Source organism: Nyctibius grandis, chromosome Z (assembly GCF_013368605.1).
Source record: "Nyctibius grandis isolate bNycGra1 chromosome Z, bNycGra1.pri, whole genome shotgun sequence".
NCBI classification, from domain to species: Eukaryota; Metazoa; Chordata; class Aves; order Nyctibiiformes; family Nyctibiidae; genus Nyctibius; species Nyctibius grandis.
Window position 1 is genome coordinate 44,054,832 of NC_090695.1, and position 24,712 is coordinate 44,079,543.

General features: G+C 36.3%; 1 protein-coding gene across 4 annotated transcripts in view; it reads right to left on the reverse strand.

Annotated features, from left to right (window-relative positions):
* Positions 1-402: 402 nt before the first annotated feature.
* Positions 403-24,712, reverse strand: part of LOC137675843 (guanine nucleotide-binding protein G(q) subunit alpha) — a 137,841-nt gene continuing 113,531 nt past the window's right edge. For all 4 annotated transcript variants that reach the window (XM_068422079.1, XM_068422075.1, XM_068422076.1 and 1 more), the window contains exons 6-7: positions 8,093-8,246; positions 403-4,460 (exon numbers count right to left, since the gene is read on the reverse strand). In XM_068422079.1, the coding sequence (XP_068278180.1) occupies positions 4,270-4,460; positions 8,093-8,246 (345 nt within the window). In that variant the 3' untranslated portion in view covers positions 403-4,269. The remainder of the gene's footprint in view (positions 4,461-8,092; positions 8,247-24,712) is intronic.

Sequence of the window (24,712 nt, forward strand, 5' to 3'; positions counted from 1 at the left end):
CAAAATGTTATGGGTAACCAAAAGGAGGAAATTATCAGTAACTCCTCTCCTCAAACTAAATGTATGGTTTTGCAAGATCTCTACTAAACTAACTAACTGGACAGGGACAGATGGCTTTAGTTGTTTAATGCGTACTAAATTTTAGAATTTATGTCAACAGAGAGACCGTATTTACAAAACTATGAATTTCTAAAATACCATAGTTAATTACCTACACAAGGACATTATAATTTCCTAACTTAGGATGGTGTCTCCAAAACATATTTACTTTACTGGTCTCTTAGCTAGAGGTAGGTCATCTGTAGGCCTTGTTAATATGCTGTGCATATTAACATTAGTTAACTAATGTAATAGTCTGCAGGATAACCATGCACAGAGCTCCAAGAACAGCAGCACATATAATAAATTAATTGGGTAAATTTTATTTTTTCATGTGGGTTAACGTGTCTTTGTTTTCTTCTAATATTTCATTCTTTTGTGAAGAATGTGTAACACGGAAAGGGTCATGAGGTTGAGTAACCTGAAAGTCTTCTGCACCTTACAACCAAAGGCTGGGAGTCTAGCAGTGTCTTTATATGCAGCCCTTTCCCCCCCATTTAGAGTTTTTGCAAATCGTGCAGTCAATTCTGACTGATATCCAGCATAAGAAGTCTCTTCTCCACTTTCAAACTTAAAAGAGTGATTCACAATCATGTGGTAGTATGATTAAAAATTACAGTCCATACACCTTGACAATTATAGAGTCTGAATTATAAAAAGTAAACTGCCCTTATAGCTGCATCATCCTACATATGTAAGGACAGCGTCAATTACTTTGTGAAAAAGGCAAGTTTAAAGTTTCTGTAAAACACATATTACAGCTTTGTTGTGCTAGTGAACATCTAGAATACACAGGTTCCCAAGACGTTTTCCTTCCCTCCTCCCCCGTTTATGACATTCAAAGAAATCATATAATTTTGGCAAGTTAAAAGGGTTTCTGTCTTGATGGTTTTGCCTTCAGCTTCATGTTAGAGGCACAAACTTCTGGACTCAAACACTATAAGGCATAGTAGAAACCACCAATTAGAACAACAGCAACAACATCATCACTACCACAATGGAAAATACTGCAAGTGGGAACAGCTGTGTCATTTAAAAAGGAAATGTTTTTTGTAAACCATCACACTGTAATGCTGTGTTAAGTGATTCATGTAAAGCTTGCCTTTGCAGGCCGAATAATTTTTTTTTCCAGAACATGCTCAAATGATCTAAACGTTGCCACAGGTTCAACTTACCTAAAATATACCAGAAGTAGCCCAGTGGCACATACTTTTGAAAACTTTTGCAATCACAATATAAAGCATGAGTAAACTCGTTTTGTTTTTATACAAAACTCAGAACCACATTTCCTTCTCCCCCACCCAATATCCCATAACAAAACAAAACAAAACAACAAAAAAAACCCCAAACCCAAACCTTTCTTAGAAACCACTTTTTTTTTTTTTCTTTTTGTTTTTTTTTTCTTTTTTTTTCTTTTTTTGGCTACAGTTCCATTTATAGCACTGAATCCAGTGGGGGGCAATGTATTCCCTGCTTAAAAAAAGAGATGTTATCAACAGTGGAACTGTGAAAACAGAAGCTCTGTTGCGTTTATAGCAAGATCAGGACCAATTTTGTAATGCTGTATGTAAGAGTCACTGCTCTGATCCCCTATTCAGAATGTCAGTGTCACTTTTTATAACCGAAATCTACCTGCTTTAGCTTTATTAAATGAAATGCTTTAACTCCTTAAAATCATTAACAGTAGTGACTTTTTGGTGGTTGTTGTTGTATCTAAGGCTTCTGCAGTTTCTGAAAGACTGTTTGATCTGATGTTCCATATTTTTTCATGGTATTTTTAGGGCAACAGCATATGTACTTATGTACAATGGTTTGAAATATCTCTAAACTTACTTTTCTAATAAAGCCTATTAGAAAAGTAAAAGTAACCTAATGTGAATCTGTCAAATATAAATTAAATTCATATTTAAAAGCTTATGTTCCAATCCTAGATATAACAGCGTAAATTCTAGACTGGTTTCTACACCTGTATAAAGCCCTGACAAGATTTAAGCATTGTTTTGAATGTGAATGGCCTCCGTCTGGGTGTCACCAATTTACTTCTACTCAGGAATGTGCAAATGATTTTATACAGCACGATGCTAGTACCGCTCTGTACTATAGTAATTTTTCTGTTTTGTAAATAAAAAACAACAACAAATCCCTAGTCAGAAATAAACTGACAAAATTTACATTCTTCTCTCTTAAAAAAGTAAATAAAATAACATTATTTAAAATGTGAATTAGCTATAAGACATACAATACAATTACATAGATACATATCAATACAGCACATTCAATTTGCCAAAAATTAATGATTACAAAGCCAATATGGATGCTGCCATATATAGAGAGAGATGTATGTACAATGATTATAGCATTCATAATTGCACTATACCTACAACCAGTTTTAAATTACAAGGTATTTTAAGAGGGAGCAAAAAATAGTAACTGTTCTTATTATTGTTGTTTTGGAGTTGGGAGGGTTAAAGATGAAAAACGTCTCATTAGTCTTTATTGTTAACTTTGGCAATCAACTAATAAGCCATCATTTTTTTCCACCTCCCATCCACTGCTATGAGGCAGCAATTTTTGTCTTAAGTGCACTCTAGTGCTACTTGGCATTGCAGATAATCAATCCAATTACATGTCTGAACTCTTTGAGTTTTCTGTAGCATGCGAGCAATCATGCACCTGGTCAAAAAACACCTTTCAACCTAAGCTGCAGAATAAAGGCTCATCAATGTGTGCTGCATTTTTGTTGTTAAAAAAATTGCACATTTAAATTTCAAGAATGATTTTCTCACTGTTTCACCTACATTAATAAATCTTTTCTGAAGAACATTGAGAGGCTATTTTGCATGAAAGCCTGTCAAGTATCTGTGAATCAGTTAATGAGCAACCTTATCAAGAAAGGTTCCTGAACGTGATCTCTCATTAATAGTTTCTTGTTATGCAACTAAAGATGCCTTGATATTATTACAGAAAACAATCTCATGCTGTATCTGACATAAGGAGAGATTTAAACTGTCTGTAAATTAGTAGACCACATGCGTGTGCATGGTGCACACCTCACAGCATTTTCATTCACACTGTTGGTTTTGGCATTAGAAAATGGAACACTTTCTAAGAAATGGAACGTATGAGCTGAAAGTGTTTACCATTTGGCAGTTGACTCAATCAGGTCAGTTCCCAACCCATCAGTTTGGCATTTCAATTAGTATCTTATGTTTCAAGAGCATTGGTTTTATAAAAAGCCAGATTTGGCAACATTAATGTTATACAATAAAAATATTTTTTCTACTGTGGAAAAAGAACACTAAAAAAGCTCTAACTTAAGGAAAAAAAAACCCCACACAACTGAAAAAACCCACTGTTTCAGGCTGTAGCCACTGGGGAAAATGTAGTGTCTATGACATTTCTATTTGGCATTTGTGACTAGAAGAAGAGAGAAAAAAATGGCACATGGCAACTAAAAAGAGATTCTAACATATTCCATGTACATCCCAGGTTATATCTTAATTATTTCATTACTGTCTTCTGTGCACCTTTCTGAACTGTGAAAATACGGTTAAATTTAATATCCTTAGACAACTGTAATTATATTTTGCAATTGCAATATTCTAGTCCCAAAAGTGAAGACAGAATGAAGACACTCATGTCAAGAATTTAAAAATCACAGTATCAATACTTTTGATCCTGTAAAATTAGAATGACTGATAACTTAAATTCTGATGATAGTATTTTCCTGACCAAATCACTCAACAGACAATATTTCACCCAGGAATGCAACTGGGAAAAAAAAAGGCCATTGTACCTTGTAAAAGATAAGGAGGGAGGGGAAGGAGGGAGAGAGAAAGGGTCAGGGAAAGAGGAAACCAGCTTGATTTTGCTTCAATAGCAAAAAACTGCTATCTTTTGTAAATGTACGACTGAGAATTTAAAACACATTGAGTCACAATGTTTTGCCTAAAAAATGAGGAAATGTGCTGTGAATGTACTTCAGCATCTTTTAGTTTTCCTCCATATAGTTTAAATAAAATCATAATATTAACTACAAACGCTGTGGACATTCACAGAGTCCAGGCCGGCAATAAATTAGTATTATGCAAATTGTTTTCACAGATAATACAGTCCCTCTTGTATATCTTTAATCACGCAAGTTGGTTTTGGAGGGCCTCCTAGGCACAGTTAGACCAGGTTGTACTCCTTCAGGTTTAACTGTAGGATTGTGTCCTTGACAGCAGCAAAGACGAAGCGGATATTCTCTGTGTCTGTAGCGCACGTGAAGTGGGAGTAGATAATTTTGTCACTGTCTGGATTCAGGTCTACGAACATCTTCAGGATGAACTCTCGTGCCGCTTGTGCATCCCGTTGTGGTCCTGATAATTAAAAAGAGAAAGTTAGTTTTCTTAAAGTCAATTCAATATTTGAACTTCTTTAACAGAAAACAAGAAGGGGTCAGTCTGTGGCCCTCAGGTAACAGAAGGCAGGGCATTTTTTACTAATCAACAGCATCATATAGTGGCTACTTTCTTCCTGGTAGGAACTATGAAAAATAAAGATGGAAGGAAACTGCAGAACTTCATGAAGTCAGAGCTATCATGTCAAAGCTGCTCTTTTTCTGCTGACTATCCTCTTCCTTCAATAAGATAATGTTTAAAACAGGTGATTTATAACTGCATGGTATGAAAAAAACAAAAATTAGCTATACTAATAAATCTTTTAAAATATTAATAGAATTGGTGAATGTTCAGTCTACACCTACTGTATTTAAATTATACTTAAGTTCTTTTAGCACTACAACATTTACTGGTTTTATGAGGATTTTAATAGGTAGCACAATGAAGTTATATCCTGAACTGGTCTGACACTGTCACCAATAGAACTTCATTTACTTTAGTGATAATAAAACAGACATGCTCTCCAGCTGAAGCTTTTTTGATTGCAAAAGGCTTGTGTTCTAACAAATCACTTGTTATCTAAATTATGTATGATAATGATCCTATCAGATCTAAATTAAGGTTGTAATTCTCAGAAGGATGCACAGTCTATGTAACCAAACTACAAGTTCAGCTTTACAGAAGACAGAAGGTAAAGTAATGACTTCCAGCCTGGAACAGTGAGGATTCATTCACATTCACAGCCAAAAGAGCAGTGCAAAAGCAAGAGCATTAGCCACAAGCTGCTGAAGTCTGTTCTGTTATTCCAGTGCTGTTTCCAAAGGCCATTATTCCCTTGCTCTCCTGTTTCTGGAATGCGGGTTTCTACAGAATACACGTTTTCTGTGCTGTCGCCTCCTCCTATTCTTTTCATTAGTCCTGGTCTTGTTACATGGCAATATAAATACCAGCGCTCAGATGCTGTAGTACCTCTGTCCTTCAGTAGTTATGAAATCTGTACTTTGGGGGTTAGCCCATGCCCACATATTTTTCAACAATTGGATAATAAATCTTATTTTTAACACTTCAAGCTTATAATTGCTAGTATTTCCAATTTGGACAACTCCATAAAATTTAGGTAGGGAATGCATGGAAGAGAAATCACATACTTTCTGGTGTGCTGCAAATCCATGTGGAAGGGGAGTAAGATTCTGTAATACATGGGTGTATGCACATGAACATATATGTACATACATACACATATACAGATTACACACTTCCTGAGATTTAGGGATGTAAACAGATCATAAGCTCTCTGAACCAGGACAGAGGACTGTTCAACACTTCTACAGCTTCTAAAACACAAGGTCTAGCCTTTGGCTTGGTCACCTAGACTCTATAAACAGCAGCAACAATGTGTCTCACACTAACACAAATAAATTTGCAATATTTGTGAAGAAAACTCCTAGACTTTCAAAGACAATGATTTCTTCAAAATAAACCACTTAACTGTTTTAAACAACTTCTTAGAATTTTGTTAAACAGTTTCATACTAGATAGACACAGTGTGCTCTCAAAATCTACTGCATTATTCAAAACCTGTATCCAAATTTTCTTACCTAATCACACCTCTGCTGACTATTATGTAATTTAAATTTTTGTTTGACTGAAGTTCAAGCATGGAAAATTGAGGTTAGAAAGAACGTTTATGACCTCAGAAATTTAAAAAAATGTGAATGAGTCAATGTTACATTTAGACTGCGAAGTGGTTGTGATCTAAATAATATGGAGACTTGGAGGAGAACTGCGAGTCAGTTTCTTGTCCACTGCTCCCTAATCAGCAGTTTTCAAAGAGTGTCTCTGCATGATACATTCAAGATCTATATAAGAAGTACTACATCAATATTTTTCTCTTCTCTTCCTCTCAACTATGGCCCCTTTTCATCTTTTTCCTCTCTCCCTTTTTCCTCTCTCCCAGCTCTTCATTCCAGTCTGTGAGTCAGTCTTCTAGTACCAGCCATGCAAGGATGTCTTCATGCAATACACTGACCCCTAAGCATGCCCCAGTCCCCCTTCCAATGCTGTTACAACACTCTGTGGAGGAGCAGAACTGCTTAGCTTAATTTAATGAGTCCAATTTGCCATCCTGGCTAGCAGGTCTCATCCCTATGCTACTTTCTCCCTTGTGCAGGAAAACAGATGGGAAAGGTGATCCAGCTGAAAAATACCTAATTCTGATCCTTTCTTCAAATCTTCCCACATCTGCAGCATGCTGGGATGGAATAGGGGACCATATGGTGACCTCTGCAAGCCACAGACCCCACCCTGCCACCAGAAGAAATCAAATCAAACCATAACCTTGTCTATGGAGTTAAGTCCAGCAAGATCTGCAGAATTAAGAGACAAAGACTCTTGAAGACTTCCAGGTCTTGACTCCAACAGCCCTACCAGTCCATAATCTTTTTTTCCCTCACCAATGGCAAAGGACAACAGCAATAGGGTTTCTTTGAGCTGAGTGGGTGAGTTTTGTCTATTTTTTCTGGACAAGCATTTAACACAGGCTTTATCATCACTTGAGTGGTGATAACAGAGCAGACTGTAGAGTTTTTCCACCTTCAGTATGTCATCTAGGGAAACTGTCATATGAAGTAAACTTGAAAGAACGAGCATATTTCTATTCAACTGCTAGTGCCCTTTGCATAGCACTATGAAACTAAACTTACACTGACTCATAAATAATACAGTCTGATACTACAGCCTGTTCACAGTTTCATTCCCCTTAAACAGGAAACAAAATGTAAATTTTTCCTGTTGTTACTCTCCATATTGAATGTGAGAGATTTAATCTTTTATTCAGCTTTCAAATCTCCTATTCACTCCCTGGTGGGACAAAACAATTTATTTTTTTAAAAATAGGAGCATTTGGTTCTTTCTGTTACCAAAGCCTCTACTTAGTTACCTCAAAATACTTAGCTTTCTACCTCGGAACTTTCTGAAAGTACAGTTTTAGTAGAAACAGCTGTACAATCCACATAATGTTTTTATGGACAAGCACATTAAGCTTCATATAAACAATGTAAAATTAAAATAAAGGAAAAAGAGGTACAATAAAAGGGTGGAAGGAGTGGTACTAGTTTTTCCGAGTGCCACAGGGAGCTTATGACACTTCCCCTCAGATATTCAGCCTTACGTGAAACCAAACCTCAAAAAAAAAAAAAAAAAAGAGTGTATGGGAGACAATGTGTAAAGCTGAGGAATGCATTTTTATTTCTTTTTAGCTTTTGTACTTCAGTTTAAACTCTTACCCCAGCTTATGAAAAAGTACAGAATGTGGTTCACTGCTAATATGAAAATACTCATCTAAAAGTCAACAATTTCCCATGAAAGGTTCTGCTATCCTACCCACAATTAATTACAGTATAAAATTAAATCCTAGCAGTCTAAAAAACCCCACAAGAGTTCAATCGTATTTTAAAAATTTAGATGATTAAAAATTGCAAAGTACCTTTTTTTTTTTTAAAAAGAGCAAAATATATCAAAGGATCTATCTATGTAGCATTTGGACAAGGCTAGTACAATTCGTCACTACTGCAGTGTAAACAGAGCATGAGCTCTGATGTCATTATACTTACCATCATACTCTGGGAAATAATCAACTAGATGGGAGTACATAATTTTTTCCTCCAAGAGATCTTTTTTATTTAAGAACAGAATGACTGAAGAGTTTTGGAACCATGGGTATGTGATAATTGTCCTAAAGAGTGCTTTGCTTTCTTCCATTCGATTCTGGAATAAAAAAAGAGAGCAGAATTTTGGTGGTCATGAAAATAGTTTTAAATTTTTTGAAATAAATTAATGCATTTTCACTTTATTTAGTAAATGGATCCACTTCATGTTTTGCACCTTCCTACCAATATGTAAGGTTCAAGTAATTAAATTATAATTAATAACTAAGCAGTTAATTAAATATGCAAGCATTTCCCTTTTGCAAATTCAACTGCTCAAACGTAAGTATTCTCTAAAACACAAGTCACGAACGTGAAAGCTGTAACAGGTACATTTGTAAACTCTGAGCACACACACTTATGACCAGCCTACAAACTGGTGGGTATTGAAATGCATGTGATTCATGGTAGGGACAAGTATACCACAAGAAGACATAATAACCAATTCAAGGTTTAAGAACATAATTGATTTTATAGGCCTTTCCTGAACTTTAAATGCAGAGTTAGATAATTCTTAGAAAGAGATCAGCTTTAAAATAGTTGCAAGTAAATTTGGAACCTGAGAACATTTCATCAACACCAAAGGCTTATGACATAAAACCTTAAAAATCTGCAAATTGCTAAATTTGTTTCTAACATCATTTGGTTAGTCTTTACTTTAATTGTTTAACTGCTCCTAAAAACCACTTCACGTTATACCTGAAATGTAAGTGAAGCCTACAGTTCTATTTGTAACACTTCTTTGTCACTGTAAAATTATGTTATGATTTGAAACAGTTCTGAAGAACTATTAGGCTGACATGATGTGGTTAATACAGAGTCAGAACAAACTGAGTTCAAAAAAAAGGAATTAACTTACTCTTTTTATTATTATTATTTAAAGCTGCAGCCCTCTGAAAAAACCTGTTTCACCACCAAACAGGGCTCCAGAGAGCAAGGACATGAACCCTGCAGATTCTGCTGTTGCTTAGCCATACAACAAGCTGTCAGATATCTCAGACAGTTTTGCAGTAAGTGTACCTTTACTTGCATTAATTCACGTTTTAAAGAGACCAACATAAGCATGAAGAATAAGAACTGTAAAAAACAAAAAACACAACAAACACAAAAAACCCAGAAAACAAACCCTAAGAAATTCCCATTTTGTAGAAGTTGATGGTTTGGTCTCCTATGTCACCACATAATCTTCAAGCAGTTTATAAAACTACCGCATGCTGGAGTGGTGGGTGAAAATAAATAGCCAAATTTACAGATTGAGAAACTAATGCAGAGGAGTAAAACCTTTGCTTTCTTGCAGTCAATTCTTATGACTCACATTGATTTCAATGGTGCCAGGATTTCATTCAGAAAGAAGAAAAACTGAAATGTCAACAGACCTGAGCATAAAACCTAAGTGCTTAAACTAATTGTTAGTCAGATCATGTTCTCTTCTCAACATTGCATATAGACTTCTTCTCTAAACAAGGCCTTACAGAAAGGGTAATAGGAACTACACAGGATAGTTTTCACTTTTACAGTTGATGAAAAAGAGAAGACAATGTAAACTTGCAAACTACTGTTTAAATTATAAATATTTACCTAAACTCTTTAACACTTGGTATCTTCTAATGTGACACTCAGAAGGTGAAATAGCTTCATGGCTCAATTAGCAGTGTTCTTTCACAGTAAATTTACAGGCTATTGAAAAATTCTCAGTAAGAAAAATACACATAAAACACAGAATCACAAAATCACAGAATGTTAGGGATTGGAAGGGACCTCGAAAGATCATCTAGTCCAATCCCCCTGCCGGAGCAGGATTCCCTAGATCATGTCACACAGGAAGGCGTCCAGGCAGGTTTTGAATGTCTCCAGAGAAGGAGACTCCACAACCTCTCTGGGCAGCCTGTTCCAGTGTTCGGTTACCCTCACTGTAAAGAAGTTTTTCCTCATATTTATGTGGAACCTCCTGTGTTCCAGCTTGCACCCATTGCCCCTTGTCCTGTCAAGGGATGTCACTGAGAAGAGCCTGGCTCCATCCTCATGACACTTGCCCTTTACATATTTATAAACATTAATGAGGTCACCCCTCAGTCTCCTCTTCTCCAAGCTAAAGAGACCCAGCTCCCTCAGCCTCTCCTCATAAGGGAGATGTTCCACTCCCTTAATCATCTTCGTGGCTCTGCGCTGGACTCTCTCTAGCAGTTCCCTGTCCTTCTTGAACTGAGGGGCCCAGAACTGGACACAATATTCCAGATGCGGCCTCACCAGGGCAGAGTAGAGAAAGAAAATTACTTATCTGGAGTAAGTGTCCCTGCTTTTCACAAAAACTCTTCAAGAGGGCTGCAGTGTTTTGATCTATAATGCTGATTTTTCTCCATATACATAACACAGAATTGCAAAGACAAAATAAATAAATTGGTTTGGATAAATTTATGACCCTTCCTCCAGGAAAGCTCAAGAAAACTGTGTTTAGCAAACATAGTTATTAGATCCAGAACATATTTTCATTTTCTTTTTGAAAGGGACGCCAAACAAGATGAAGCAGAAAAGGCATGCAGACTAAAGCTACATGGATATCACGCCTAAAACAATTTCTGGCATCCTATCAGCTAAAACATTAACTCTGTAAGTGCTGCATGCCATACAAATACCAGGAGACATATAAAATAAAGAACAAACTATTGTGTCTTCAATGTAAGAAGAGTATGTCTTGTATTATATATTAATTATGAATTTTGTATAATATGAATTGCATTTCACAGAGTCACTTTCTTCCTATTATAAATTCATAAATGTCTGTGAAGTCCTTTCAGACTTGATTTGAGGCATATGATTTAAACCTCTCCTTGATGAGATATCTACTAAGGATTCCACTCAACAGACAAATCAGCGATGAAGCAGGTTTCCATGATTTCAAAGGTAGTTCAATCAATTCAAAACCAATCTGGGATGCCAAAGAAGGATACTACTAAAAAGGCAGTGTAAAAGAGCTGCTTCAGAAAAAATAATGTTATATCAAAGGAAATAATTACAGCCTTGAGAAGTTTACAGAAGTGGTCAATATGTGCAGTCTAACACAACTGAAAGAAACACTCAACTGCTTTAGAAAAAATACATAGTTCAGTATGTCAGTAACTGAAGTCAATAAAACACTACCAGATTATCCTACCCTCATTCACTTCACTGTAGTCTTCAGTACAGTCAAAGCTTCATTTCATACAGAAGCCGCTTGCCTCCAAAAGTCATCCAGTTAACTATATTTCCACGGAGCAGGCTAAATCTGAATCTACTCCTGATTCTGGGAAGATAAGTTTTAAAGAGGCAACAGCAGTAGACTGTTGCCCTTGATAATTTCGTATTAAATTATCCAGTTCTAAACAAAATTATCTAGAAGTCAGAGAATTGTGGAAAATGATAAAAAATGCACATTACATTGCCAGAGCCCACTGAAGTAGAATTATTTATTACGGTACAAGGATCTTGCCCTGTACAGTTGTAACAGCTGAGGATATTGGGGAGGTAAGACAGTAAAGTCTTGTGCACCGAATGGTAGCTCTGAGCAACAGTAACTATCTCAGTATAAGGATTATTTCAGAGTGTACATCACTACAGAACGGCCCTTACCACACCGCCATCTGCAGAATGAAGCAAACAGCAGGGATTAAGACATCACGAAGGCTGCAGACACGTTTTCTAAGGAGTTGGCAAAGGATGACAAGCTGTCCAAATCACTTAAGAAAAAGCTGACTCTCCTTAAGATCCGTAATTGACAGGTCTATGAATTTCCGTGATCCTTCTCAAGTAAAAGATCACCCAATGCTATGTTCTGCCCTTACAACAGAAGCGTGGAAAAAAGACTTAACGATCTCACCGGTTTTCTTCTCTGAATGTATGTCACATTGCAATGCTCCACAGACAAATATGCAATGCTCCACAAGAGACATATGTAATAAGATGGTACTGCTATAACTTCAAAAGGACAGATCAGTCAGTTCCAGGGATTCAATGCAGATATATCATTCTTATCTTTAACAAGTGTCTTACAAAGCCTTGTAAAGGTATGAACTAAGAAAATTCCTTTTCATCTCATTGAATGACATACATAACATTATGTATATATTAATAAATGACTGCTATGGTCAATGCTATTTCACTGGAAGAAAACCTTAACCTTAGATGCCATGATGTCATGAAGGAACTGTCCATGAGCTTGTCTGTTTTATCTGATTGTATCAGCTGGTCTAATAAAATTAGTGCTTCTTCCTACAGATCTTGCTTATTTAGCACTTGCATTGTCCATGGGGATCCTCTGAATGAAAAATGTCAGTTGTGTCTGACAGGACCATAAATTACAGGACTGTTACTGCAGTCATACCTCACACTAACATCATAGTTTTGACCTCTAAAATCAAACCAAGGAAATGCAAAATCTGTAACTGAATGTTAACTCTGGGTTTTAGAGTTTTATTCCAGTTCTTTTATAACTTTATTATGTATAGACCTAATAATAATATCATAGTTGAAAAGTCAAGGGAACTCAGATGAGGGGAAAAAAACGAGTAAATAGACAGCCTAACTTCACACTCAGGTTGGGTTTTTTTACTATTTTTTTCTGCCTCCTCTTAGTGCCCTGAACTGCACTTACAGTATGGACAATACTATTAAAATGTAAGAAAATGACATACTTAACATGCCCTAAAGATAAGACAGATACTCACTGTATATTGACCATAGCTGATCTTCTCTTGGTGTGTAGTCGTGACATAATAAAACCTACAGGGTCTCTCTCTTCTGTTCCCTCCCTGTAACTCCCACCTTCAGGTGACTGTTTTTTCCATAACTGAGCCCTTCCTTAACAAGTAAATAAAAATGCTTACCAGTTGCCTGAATTACGTGAAATCTCACTGGCTTTTTCCCTTTCCCTACCCTTAAAAGGAAGGTAGACAGATTCTCATTAAATACATACGAAACTCTCAGCACTTTTTAAAAACTGTCCTAAAAGCCAGTACTGTAAACTTGAAATTATATGTATCATTATGAAAAACAACTGGCCTCTGGCTTCTCCTTTTGAAACTATCCCACATATTGAATCAAATCATTGGCTTTTCATAGTTTCTGTTTTAACAGAGAAGAGTCAGAAAGTTTAAAAGAAAGCAAAGGCACAACAAAAGAAGCACAGAGATGAAATGTTATAGCTTCAATACTAATGGAAAGTGATGGACTTCCTAGGAAAACATTGCAATCTGTATTCTGAATTTAAGAACTGTTTTTGTTAAACTTGTCAGTAAAGAACTCAGCATAGTTGTAATGAAGAGCAAGTGCAGTCAACTTATGTGGGGGTGTCAAGGTTTAAAGATGGGCCGGCTCTTAGACAGATAGCAGATGCTCTCTATTAACCCCTTCCTTTCCCCAAAAGGAAAAGATAAAAGGGAGAGAGACTTACAGGTTGGAAAGTTAAAACAATTTTAATAACAATAAAAAAATACTAATGGAAATAATTAAATACATACAAATATATATAAAACCAAGATCAAGCTCCCCTGATGACACCACTGGCGCTGCAGGGCAGGCTCTGGGAAGTCCCAGACTGGACTCAGTGGCAAATGGAAACTGGATTCAGGAATGCACGGATTGGGATTGAGGGCAGGAGAAAAATGGACAGAGTCCTCTTTGGATGCCAGTCATAGAAGATGAGAGTGACCCTCGTGATCCCTCAGCTTTAAACTGAGAATGACGTGTATGGGATGGAATACTTCGTTGGTCAATTTTGGGTCATCTGTCCTGTCCACTCCTCCCCAGAAGTGCAACCCTTCTACAGCCTTTCAATTGTAGACCATGAGGAATTTAGCAGTGACCTTGGTTTCTCTAAGAATAAGCACAAGTAAGAGCCTTTCTGCATACCATTCGTACCAATACCTTAGTAATAAACTTCGAGCGTTATTAATCCTAGAAGCAGACATTGCCTGAAAAACACATAGTCAGCTTCAGAAAATGCAGTTACTTAGAAGAAACTTAACTGAAAGGAAAAAAACACTGAAAGGAAAATTGGTTCTGTTCTAGTCCAAACCAGGACAGGCGGTAGCTGATAAATACCCAACACAAGCTCTGAAGATGAACATTAAGAGAAGAATTAAATTCTTATGTTATTAACATGTAAAGAAGCTGGATTCAGCAATTCTAACTATAAATATGCATGTACTTCTGCAAAGCTACTCCTTTGCTTACCATTAGGTTTAAGTCAAGATCTTGCTGTTAGATGCTCTGTTAGAAAAGGAGTAGGAAAGTACCATCATATGCTCTTCCATTTCCAAGCAGCTCTTCCCAAGAGGCAACTGTCTACATTCTCCGCACTAGGACACTGGGGCACTTATATCTGGAGAAGAACTTTGCCTTTATATCACCAGAAACTACTCATTATAAAATTAGAAACTAATTTACAGTCTAGTTCCAAAAGCAGACTCTACATATAACAATACTGCTTCTACCCAATACACATGCAGGGTCTGGCTACCTGGATGATTTCTGAGTAAGGGGTAGGTCTACCAGTGGTAAAACCACTACAATTAATGACAGCAGCTACTCTTATAAACTAAGAGAACACAGAGAGCATAATTATGTATATACACATCAGCAGGGATGCTGCTGCACTGCTGATACCATTAAGCACCATCCAACATGAATGAGTAACAACCCTGCATTTAACTTGTTTAAATGTAAACTGTAAGTGCTCACAGTGACTGTCACACACCTTCCACTGAAACACCAACAGAGTACTGACTCTGAAATCTTCGCTGGAAGGCATCTCTAGACTTCATCTAGTTAGTCTTTCATTCAAGCAGGACTACTGACAACATGGGAGCAGGTCAGTCATGGCTTTGCCTTGGCAAGTCTTGAAAGCCTCTACAGATGGAAATTTCAACACCTCTCTGGTTTCCCTGTCCCACTGCTAAACTAACACCCACAGGAAAAATGTTTGCTAATATACAACCTGAACTTCGCAAGCCACAATTTGTTATGTTGTCTACCTAGAATAGTTCAGCTCTGTGGGTCACCTGCAACTTTTCAAATATTTGTTGGCAAGCATTAGTGTCCTCTTCACTAGGCTAAACAAGCTGAGGTGCCTCACTCTGCTTTCATAGGATATGGGCTCTGGGCCCTTCCCACCTTTCCCAGCAGTTTATGTGATCATGAAATTGCATTTATAAACCCCTTGCAATTATTTCAGAGGGAAAAGGAAGGGAATTGTATTAAGGATGGTAAACAGACAATTTCATATCTTGTCACTCAGATGTGTACCCTGTAGATGATTTGCAGGAATTGAAAGATGGTCTAGAGATTTTAAAGTAGATTTTATCTGCTTGAGCAGATAAAGCAATATAGGTCCTGAGTTTCCCATAACAGATCAAACACTCTAACATGGCTTCACTCACCTTGGAATGATTCCAGGATTAATAAAAAAATATGAAGCAATTCATTTGTTGATTAATCAATCTCTGCTTAACCTTCTGCGGTCTTTCATCCCTCCGTTTATCCAATGTCTAAGAGCAAATCAGCTTTTATGGATGCCATGGCAATAAAACTATTTTTCCAGAAGTAATTTCTCCAGCAATACTGCTTATTATTCGCTAAAATTTCTCTTGAACAGGTTTTCTGTTGCTAAGGGTAGCTCGCACCACTACACGCTCACCATTTACCTGTATTAAACATATATGCAACATTACTGCCATAATATTTTTAATCAGTTTAATTAAAGAATGTTTGACAAGATGAATTGTTGAATTACTCACTGTTCTGAAAAACACTTGTCATTAACAGGATGCACTTTTTCTTAAGTAAGAAACAGTTTCACATAACAGTATTTTTACTGGACATAGGCATAAGATTACAAGGAGTATAGAAAAAGGCCAGCATTGGGGATCTGACCTTCTGTCAGATGCAATGCAAAGGAAGGCTTGCCAAACCAAGCAAGACAGCGTGTCTCTTCGAAAAGAGGACAGGAACAGGGGGAGCAGGCAGTATTTAACAGTTTGTTCAAGCACTACATCTGATTTCATGAGCCAGCTCTACCTCACCAAATTGCTTCCAGAAAAATCTTATTTCAACTTCAATGGAAAAGGCTGCAGAAATAAACTTGTGAATAACTAATGTACAGAAATGCGCATCTGGAGCTGGCTCAAGGCTTTCTCAGTAGCTGACAGTCATTCTCAGCAGCGATGCCAACCTTTCAGAGCAAAACCCCTCCAACAGCAGCAGCAGCTTGTCATCGCCTCCCTGGCTTTGCAAGCAGCTGGCACAAGGAAAATGAGCAGCAGGATCACTGTTTTCATCATCCCTGAAGATCTGCTGGCCCAGGCAATTTCCCTAGTCTGCTTATGTCTGCAGTCAGTCCTGAATTGCATAAAGACATACTGATATTGCCAGCCATTATTGCATTTTTCTTGTAACAATATACAGATGCTAGCATAAAATTCTTCCATCCTCCACACAACCTGACACAGCCACCAGTCCAATGTAAAAACACCATCTTGAAACACAAAATAAAAAAGTGAATAGAAATTTGTTAGCTATAAACAGATCATATAATCTTGGACAAGATTATTCCAATTTCTTATTAAACATCAAAAAAAACCACTGTACTTATTCACAAATCATGGGACTGTCCAGTTTTATGACTAGAAACATGTTTTTATGAAGCATAAATAAAAAGAAAATGAAATTTCTTTCTACCATATACCTGTTACTATACTACATTTTTTATAGATTAAAAAAGAGTATACTTTCTTCCACTAATTTTTTTTAATCCTATACTTTTAGTTTTCATGTTAAAATGATGGATTTCTAGTTTGGATTTATGTATTGAAATTCTCTTTGCTATCTGTTGCTCTGTATCAGCTGTACCCAGTGAACAGAAAGCAGCTAACAGTGCTTTGACAGAAAAGATGAAGTACAATACTAATCTGAAACAATACAGAAGCAGTAGTGGAGTTTCACACAATACTGTCTTAATGATCGTCTAGAGTGGCATCTAGTGAGCATACTGTAACTTACATATTGAACGAAAAATATAGTAGTTAATTTTTATCCTAAAAACTGTTAGCAATTTAAATAGTGTCTGTTAACAAAATTAGGATTTCACAAATTTTGAGAGACTGAATTTTGTTGAAATGATGAGAGAAAAGGTGGTGAGGAGGTAAACAAGATGCATTTTTCAGTCGACAACTTGCACTATGTATATATAACTATGTTTATGCTGGTAACAATTTTTATTTTGAGTGAGAGGGCATTCAGAGACAGTAATTGTAGAAGAGGTAATGATGCAAGAGAGCTTCAGAAAAAAAAAAGCAGGGGTTAATATTTCAGAAGTTGTTTAGTATCACAGTAAAGGACTATTATTTTACCTGCCCAAATCTTGCGCATGTAAACAGTTTTTGTGCGAAAGTTGATATTAATTAGGAATGTCTCCATTCTCCAAATGAGACTTCCAGCAATTATTTAAGTAAAAGCACTGTCTGGCTGCACAGAAAGGCCTATGATGTACTCCATGGCTAGAAATTTAGTAGAGCTGCTACATTGAAGTTGGGAAATAACAGAGGAAATCAGGAAGTGGGAGGTAACTACAGAGTCCTCCACTATGTAAAAAATGAAATACAGTATCAAAACTGGAAGTGCTTCAGATTTTTGCCACCAGTGTGATGTATACCATTGCAGCTATACTGCTGTAACTAACCATCTAAGAAAAAATTGCAATGGTTGTACAAATATTTTGATAAATAACTCAAATGCAGTAAGAGAACTTCAAATACAGAGCTCAGGATTAATTCCTTTATTTTCTTCACTGGTCTTGAATCTTTCTGCAAACTAGCCTGACAAAACCAGCTGCTGGTAGATGACTGGGAAGACATCTCTGTAGATGATAACTGTATTTCCAAATCACCTGGGAGAAGAACTCTTACCTCTACAACAACTTAATTTGCAACACTGAACTTGCAAATATATGGAATTTTATGTATCCAGCAGAGGGACAGATGAACCAAATGGCAGCTGAAATCCATCAAATCAACATGTTCAACAACCAAAGCACAAAAATACTGTCCAAAAAAAAGTGGTCCAAAAAGTAGTCTGTAAACATCGTCCAAACAGTGCTGTCAAATATTTTTTAAATTAAAAAATGGCTGTGAAATTAATTTTGATGAAGTAACATCAAGATACCTACATATTTTTGAGAAAAATAAGTGAAAATATTTTAAAATTAAATCATCATTGAAAAAGGCCCTTTTCTGGACAGCTTTGACACTGGTTATTGATAGAAATAAGTGGCAGTCATCTTTGCCAGCAATTGCTGCCAATAGCAACATTTACCAGCAGGATTTCTGGCAGCCTCTGCAAGCACGTTCACAATCATTCAATCTCCTATTTCCATGACAAACCACAGTCTTTAACAAAAGAGAGGCTCTGGCTCTTCCTTATGCAAATGATTCCCAGTACTGATACTTTACATTCAAAAGGTTCTTTATCCAAAAACCAAAAAGAAAATACATATGCATATGTGTGAGCAGGTATGAACAGATACACTATGTACAGCAACAAGATTTGGCACAGGTGGTTAATGTGTTATTTTCTCCAGTTTCCAAATAAACAATGAGTTCTGGAGATTTTATTTCCCATGGCAATATCATTGTTAAATGACTATGAAGACCATGTGAGGATTTTCATTTTATCTGGGAATTCATATTATCGCTCTGCCCTATGCTCAATTGTTCTGGATTGCTGAATGTTGATTAAAAAAACAGACAACTGAAGTATTATGTTTATTCACGATTCAGAAAAAGAGAAGGGCTCTGATCTCAACACTGTTTTCTTTCAGCCTTCATGCTAAGCCATGTAGGACTGGCCTGTGAATAAGGAACACAGAGTGCTGGAAGAGAAGTGGAAGCATGCCCAGATGTGAACAGTAAGATAGTTCTGATGAAAAAATGAAATATATGCTTCAGATAATTGCCTCCATAAAGAGTGAAAATACTGTGAACTCTGGGGCCTCGTACCATTGCTTGATTTTGTTTCACATCAAAAGAAAGTGCGACTGGAACACTGTACCAATTTGTCACCGTTAACAGATCGCACTGACGAACACTGCAGAAGTTCCATCTAGGCTTTCGATACTCATCTATTTTGCAGATGTATTTTATCCAGATTCAAAACATGAGCATGCATACCTGCATCTACATACCTGTATACACACACAAATGAGTTCACACTAAAAATACTTATCCTGGGTTTCATGTAATTATTTTCATGTAATTTTAATACGTTAGACTTTAACTGGAATATTTTTTAACAAACCAAGCAACATTGACCCTTTCTACTTGGGACAATCAAAGAATAATAAATTTTCCATCAATCAAAAGAACTGAAATCCTTCCGCAGTGCCTTTATTCAGTACTTGAGGCACAGAAACATCACAGAAAACCATTCTACAAAGTTCCTTCAGTTTCAATTTGCAGTTGTGGCTGAGGTACTGAAGCCCTAATTTTCTAAATATCCTGTTATGCCTTCATACAAGTGTTATTTCTGGTAAAATCACAAGACAGTTCTTCACTGTAAATCAAGTACTGTGAAGGTAACTACATTAGTTCACATATCCACCATCAAATAGGGTTCTTCATGGTTTTAAAGAAGGTATGGCAAAACATTATGGCATGACCACAAAGATGGTCCCCAAAGAAATGAACAAAAAAATCTCCTTTCACATGTCAAACTATGATTTTTCTAGTTAGAATCACAGAAGAATTTACGTTGGAAAGGACATGTGGAAGTCATCTGTTCCAACTCCTTGCTCCCAGCAGGACTAACTTTGTCATTAGATCAGGTTGCTCATGGCTGTGTCCAGTCAAGCTTTGAACATCTCTCCAGGATGGAGATGCTACCGCTCTAAGCAACCAATTCTACTTCACTCACTCATATGTAGCTATCAACTTTCAGCCTTCGTGATCTATGAACACCAAGCTAAACACAGTTTTACTGATGGTCACTGTATTTACAGACTATTAAGTCACTAGACAATTTTAATGATCGCGCTGGTGGTAATGTTTTGGACAAAGCATTTTTAAGAACAACTTTCTTCCCAGATTATTTAGCTCCACACTGCTTCCAAAAAGGACTCCACCAGTCACATGTTACGCTTTCCTACTACTAGTGCCAAACAAGTCTGCTACTGGTAAATGAACCTGCTATTCTGCATTTCAGAAACCTAGAAGACTTGACAGGGGATCACAGCTGCACTTTGCTCCTAAGTAACAGCCACTGCTTTAGAAGTTTATAAACTCAGGATAAATCTGTAAGGCAACAGGATGCTGAACAAAGAATGAGAGAGCATCAAGTTATAGCAGCAGAATTCTCAACAGTGCAAGCAATAGTCTTCACAACTCTGGCTGCTACACCACTGCACATTACACAGCAGCAACAGAGCAGGTTTAGGCAAGTTTCTGGGGAACTCTTTCTGTTCAGAATGAGGAGGAGGGTAACGTGAAAAAGTATTTCTTGGAATATTTAAAAAATTACTTATCAAAATTATCACAAAAAGATTCAATCTGTTTATCATATCAGGTTAGGTGATGCAGGTCCTTAAAGCAGAAAAACCATGTGATTCCATGTGGCAAGGAAGTGAAAGTCAGGGCACAAGACGAACAAGCAAGAAGTTGGGAAAATTATCTTTATGGCATAATTTTTGTGGATGTCCATTGAGCAATATGGCATTTGTCAAGATCACAGAAAAGACAGATCCTAGATAACAGTTTAACATGTGTGAAAGGAGGACTCACAGGAAGTAATGGCAATATCAGACATAGCTTGAAGGCACGTGTCTAGGATTTCTTAAGACAAAGGATCAATTTTGGTATTATTTTAAAAACTCAGAGTTCTTAAGCCATCCAAGCTTGCTTCATACATTACGAACATTTTCGGCAAGAACTGCAATCTGGGATCAAACCTGTAAATACATGAATTATAAGGAGGTGTCACTTTCTATAAAACTTTAATGCAAATTGGATGACAACTCTGATGATTAAAGGAAAGGGAAGGAAATACTGGTTTAAGAGAAATTCAGTTACACATCATTATGTTAAGCTTAACAATTTTGGCTGCAGCTAAATCAAATAATTTATTAAGACACAGTACAAGCTTTTAAAAAAAGCTTTAGAAAACAAACAAAAGCTTACAAAAAAAGCTTTAAAACAAAAGCTTTTTTAAAAAAGAGCAGTACTCTCCCTGATAAGAATCTCTTCCTTTTCTGACTAAAAAGAACCAATAATGGTTCTTAATGAATCTCTTAAAAGGGTTGCAAATTACCTATCTGGATAGGATATATAAATTAATTAGACTTTAACAGTAAAATTGGTTCTATTTGCTTTTTTATTCAAGGTCAGTGAAAACCCAGCAAATAAACCACCTATGAATAACAAGTTTTTAAAGTTATATTAATGTTACTATTTTAACCAAGGAAGAGACACTTCAATGATTCTTTTATACATCATTTCATTCATCAATGAAAAGAAATTGCTTAACAAGTAATATAATGAAAAAAAACATTGTTTTTCTAAGGCACAGAGATGCACGCATAAGATATTTGTATGTATATAGGATATATAGTATCTATTTATAATGCTGGGCATTAATGAAATTCCTTACTCAAAAGTCAAAGGAATATGAGTTGTAAATATTAGCAACATTTATCGCCAATCCTGTTAAAACTTCACATTTTAAAATTGTATTTCTATTTTTTTTTTTAAACAAAAATGTATCATCTCTGACCCAAATAATGTAAACTGGTATTTCCCCCCCAATTTATTTTGTGCAATGGATGCTCAGAAGACTCTTACTGATTTACTTCTAATAATTATCTTTTATCAACAAATACTTTATGCTCTCCAATGCCTCTGTAGCTTTGCAGCCTCTGATGATACATCAGGAAAGACAGTGTTCGCTTTTTGATAGTTTAGAAAATTTCACTTAGCCTATTAATCCATTAATTTAGCCGAATGGAAGAAATTGTATCCTGTCTTTTGTTCTTCCTCTTGGAACACAGAAAAAGAAAGATCTCTACCCATAAAAAGCCCACATTCTCTTAACCACCATAGACCTATACAAGCTATATGAAATCATATATGTCTTAAGAATTTTAGTGCGCTAATACAGAAGAAAAATACGTACAAGCATCAATAAACACTGTCCTTTATTTTGCCACTTCCAAGTACTTCACAAGCTCCGCAAAGATAATGAAAACCTCTTCCTTATGAAACCAAATTTTACAGGTAGACTGTGATATCTCTAGTCCTTCCATAACTGCAAGCGGTTACTAGTTCTCTTATAAAGCTGGAACTTATTTTTGCATTTATTGCACTGAGACCATGAGATTTTATATGTTTAGAAGAGCTACCTGTGATACATATTTAAATACAGCATATCCTGGAACATGGATTAACATACTTTATCTAGAAAAAATCCTTTATTTAAGAGAACAAGTTGATTTTAAAAATGGAAAAGTTCTAAACTGTGCTTTTTGATAAAACTGCAAATTTCTCCAGATCTGCTGGTATAATTCAGAGCAAAAGTCTGACTTAGAGGATATAATACATCATAAACTAATTTACCAGAGAGATAATTCCTTCATTTTCTTTCTCACCTCTAATTCTGTCAGACTTTTCTGAAAAAGTGAAGAGGTCAAACATCTGATAATTTAACTTATAACATGTTCTCCTTCATCACATCATATCATATCAGACTGAGGGATGATTTACTTAATTTACAGTACTATTAATGTAATTAGCATATTGTGTCCTCTGGATCAAATTCTGTCCTCATTTCCACCAATGAAACTAGACAGACTTACTGTTTTATTAAGGGCAGAATTTGGAACAGTTAGCTATCTCTCCTTTTACATGTATTTAAGAAGAGAAAGGCATTTCAAAACTGTACACATCTGAAATTTTTGAAAGATATGTTTAAATACACTGTCCTTACCAACTCTTCTTGTTTTGTATTTATGCACCAAAATCAGATGCTTAGTTATGTACAATCTAGACATACTTCAGAGAGGAGAGAGGACGCTGTTTCTAAGTATTGCCTGTTAGAGGAATCATAGTTAAAACACAGTTGGGCAGCCATGTGTGCTTTTCTTCAGTATTGAAGCCCTGAACTCTTTAGCTGCAGATCTTTGTCATGGGAGTGCAATTTCATGGATGTAACATTTAAGAGTCATCCTACATGGGACTCTGAATAACAGGCAGTCTGAACACTTATTTTCTATGTATAATGTCCCCTTACAGAGTAGTTATACATTCCTCAGAACTTTTAATACTTAACTTCTCCAAGGACATGAAGACAGAAACAGTTCCCAGCTCAACCCCACATATACTTAGAGAGTAAAAGCCCTTGAGAGACACTAGGCAAAGCCTCTCAACGCAGTATAGCCTCATCTGATTTATAATCCAAATGTATTTCTCTTGAATAAGCTAAACAAGGGAAGAAATGGATTTACAACTGAGAGTCTACCAGGCACTACATTTTGAAATACACGTCAAGAGTCTTAAGGGCTCTAAATCACTTTCATAATGATGAAGAGTCATACAAACACACATGCACTGAATGGCAAATAACAATTCTCACAGACCTATGTTTATTCATGAAAGTGAGATTAAATGAAAAAATGTATTAACTAAAAAGAATGCCACAGTTGATTAAAAAGTATAGTTTTCTTTGTAGAAATATACTATGAGGAAAAAGACTTCAGGCAATAACATGCAGTGGACTAATTAGAAAAAGAAAGTAGGCCATCTTACAAAAATCTCACTGTTTAATGAGGCCAGGAAAGCAATAAAGAAGGGAGTAGCAGAGCACTGCAAGTTGTCGAGTCAGATCTTTTAATTTCAGTAAGAGGCACACAGATCAAAGAAGGATTAGATACTATCATAGTGTCACACTGATGGCATACATAAGAAGAAAGTAGGGCATTACACACACTCTCTCACTTTGGTGCTAATATTGTAATGCTGTTTCACAATTTAAAGGCAAGTGCGAAGAAGTATCTCCTGGCTGATTACCAAAAAGTCTCCAAGTTAAATTACTGTCTTCCCTACTGACCTTGTCACATCCCAGTGAAGAACAAAAATATTTTTGGGGTGACACCTTAATTCAAGGTGTCAACTAACACATTTAAAACTTTTTCCCGTATTTCTGCCACACCCACATTTAGACAAACTACACTTTGCTTTATGCAGAATGAATAAACCCATTCTTCTCCCATGCATTCTGGGACTGCAATGTTTAGAGATACAGGGGAGGGAAAAGGAAGGGAAGAAAGCAGTGCTCTGGTATACCAACAAAATCTACACAGACAGGCTACAGCTTGCTGAAAGCCAAAACTAAGCTGCCCAGATGGGTGCTTAGCTCTAAGACAGTCTGGATCCATCCCAGAACTAGAGTAACCCAGGCCTAAGGCTGCTGGAAAGCACTACTAGGGTATGTATGTATGTACGACTTGAAAACAAAAAC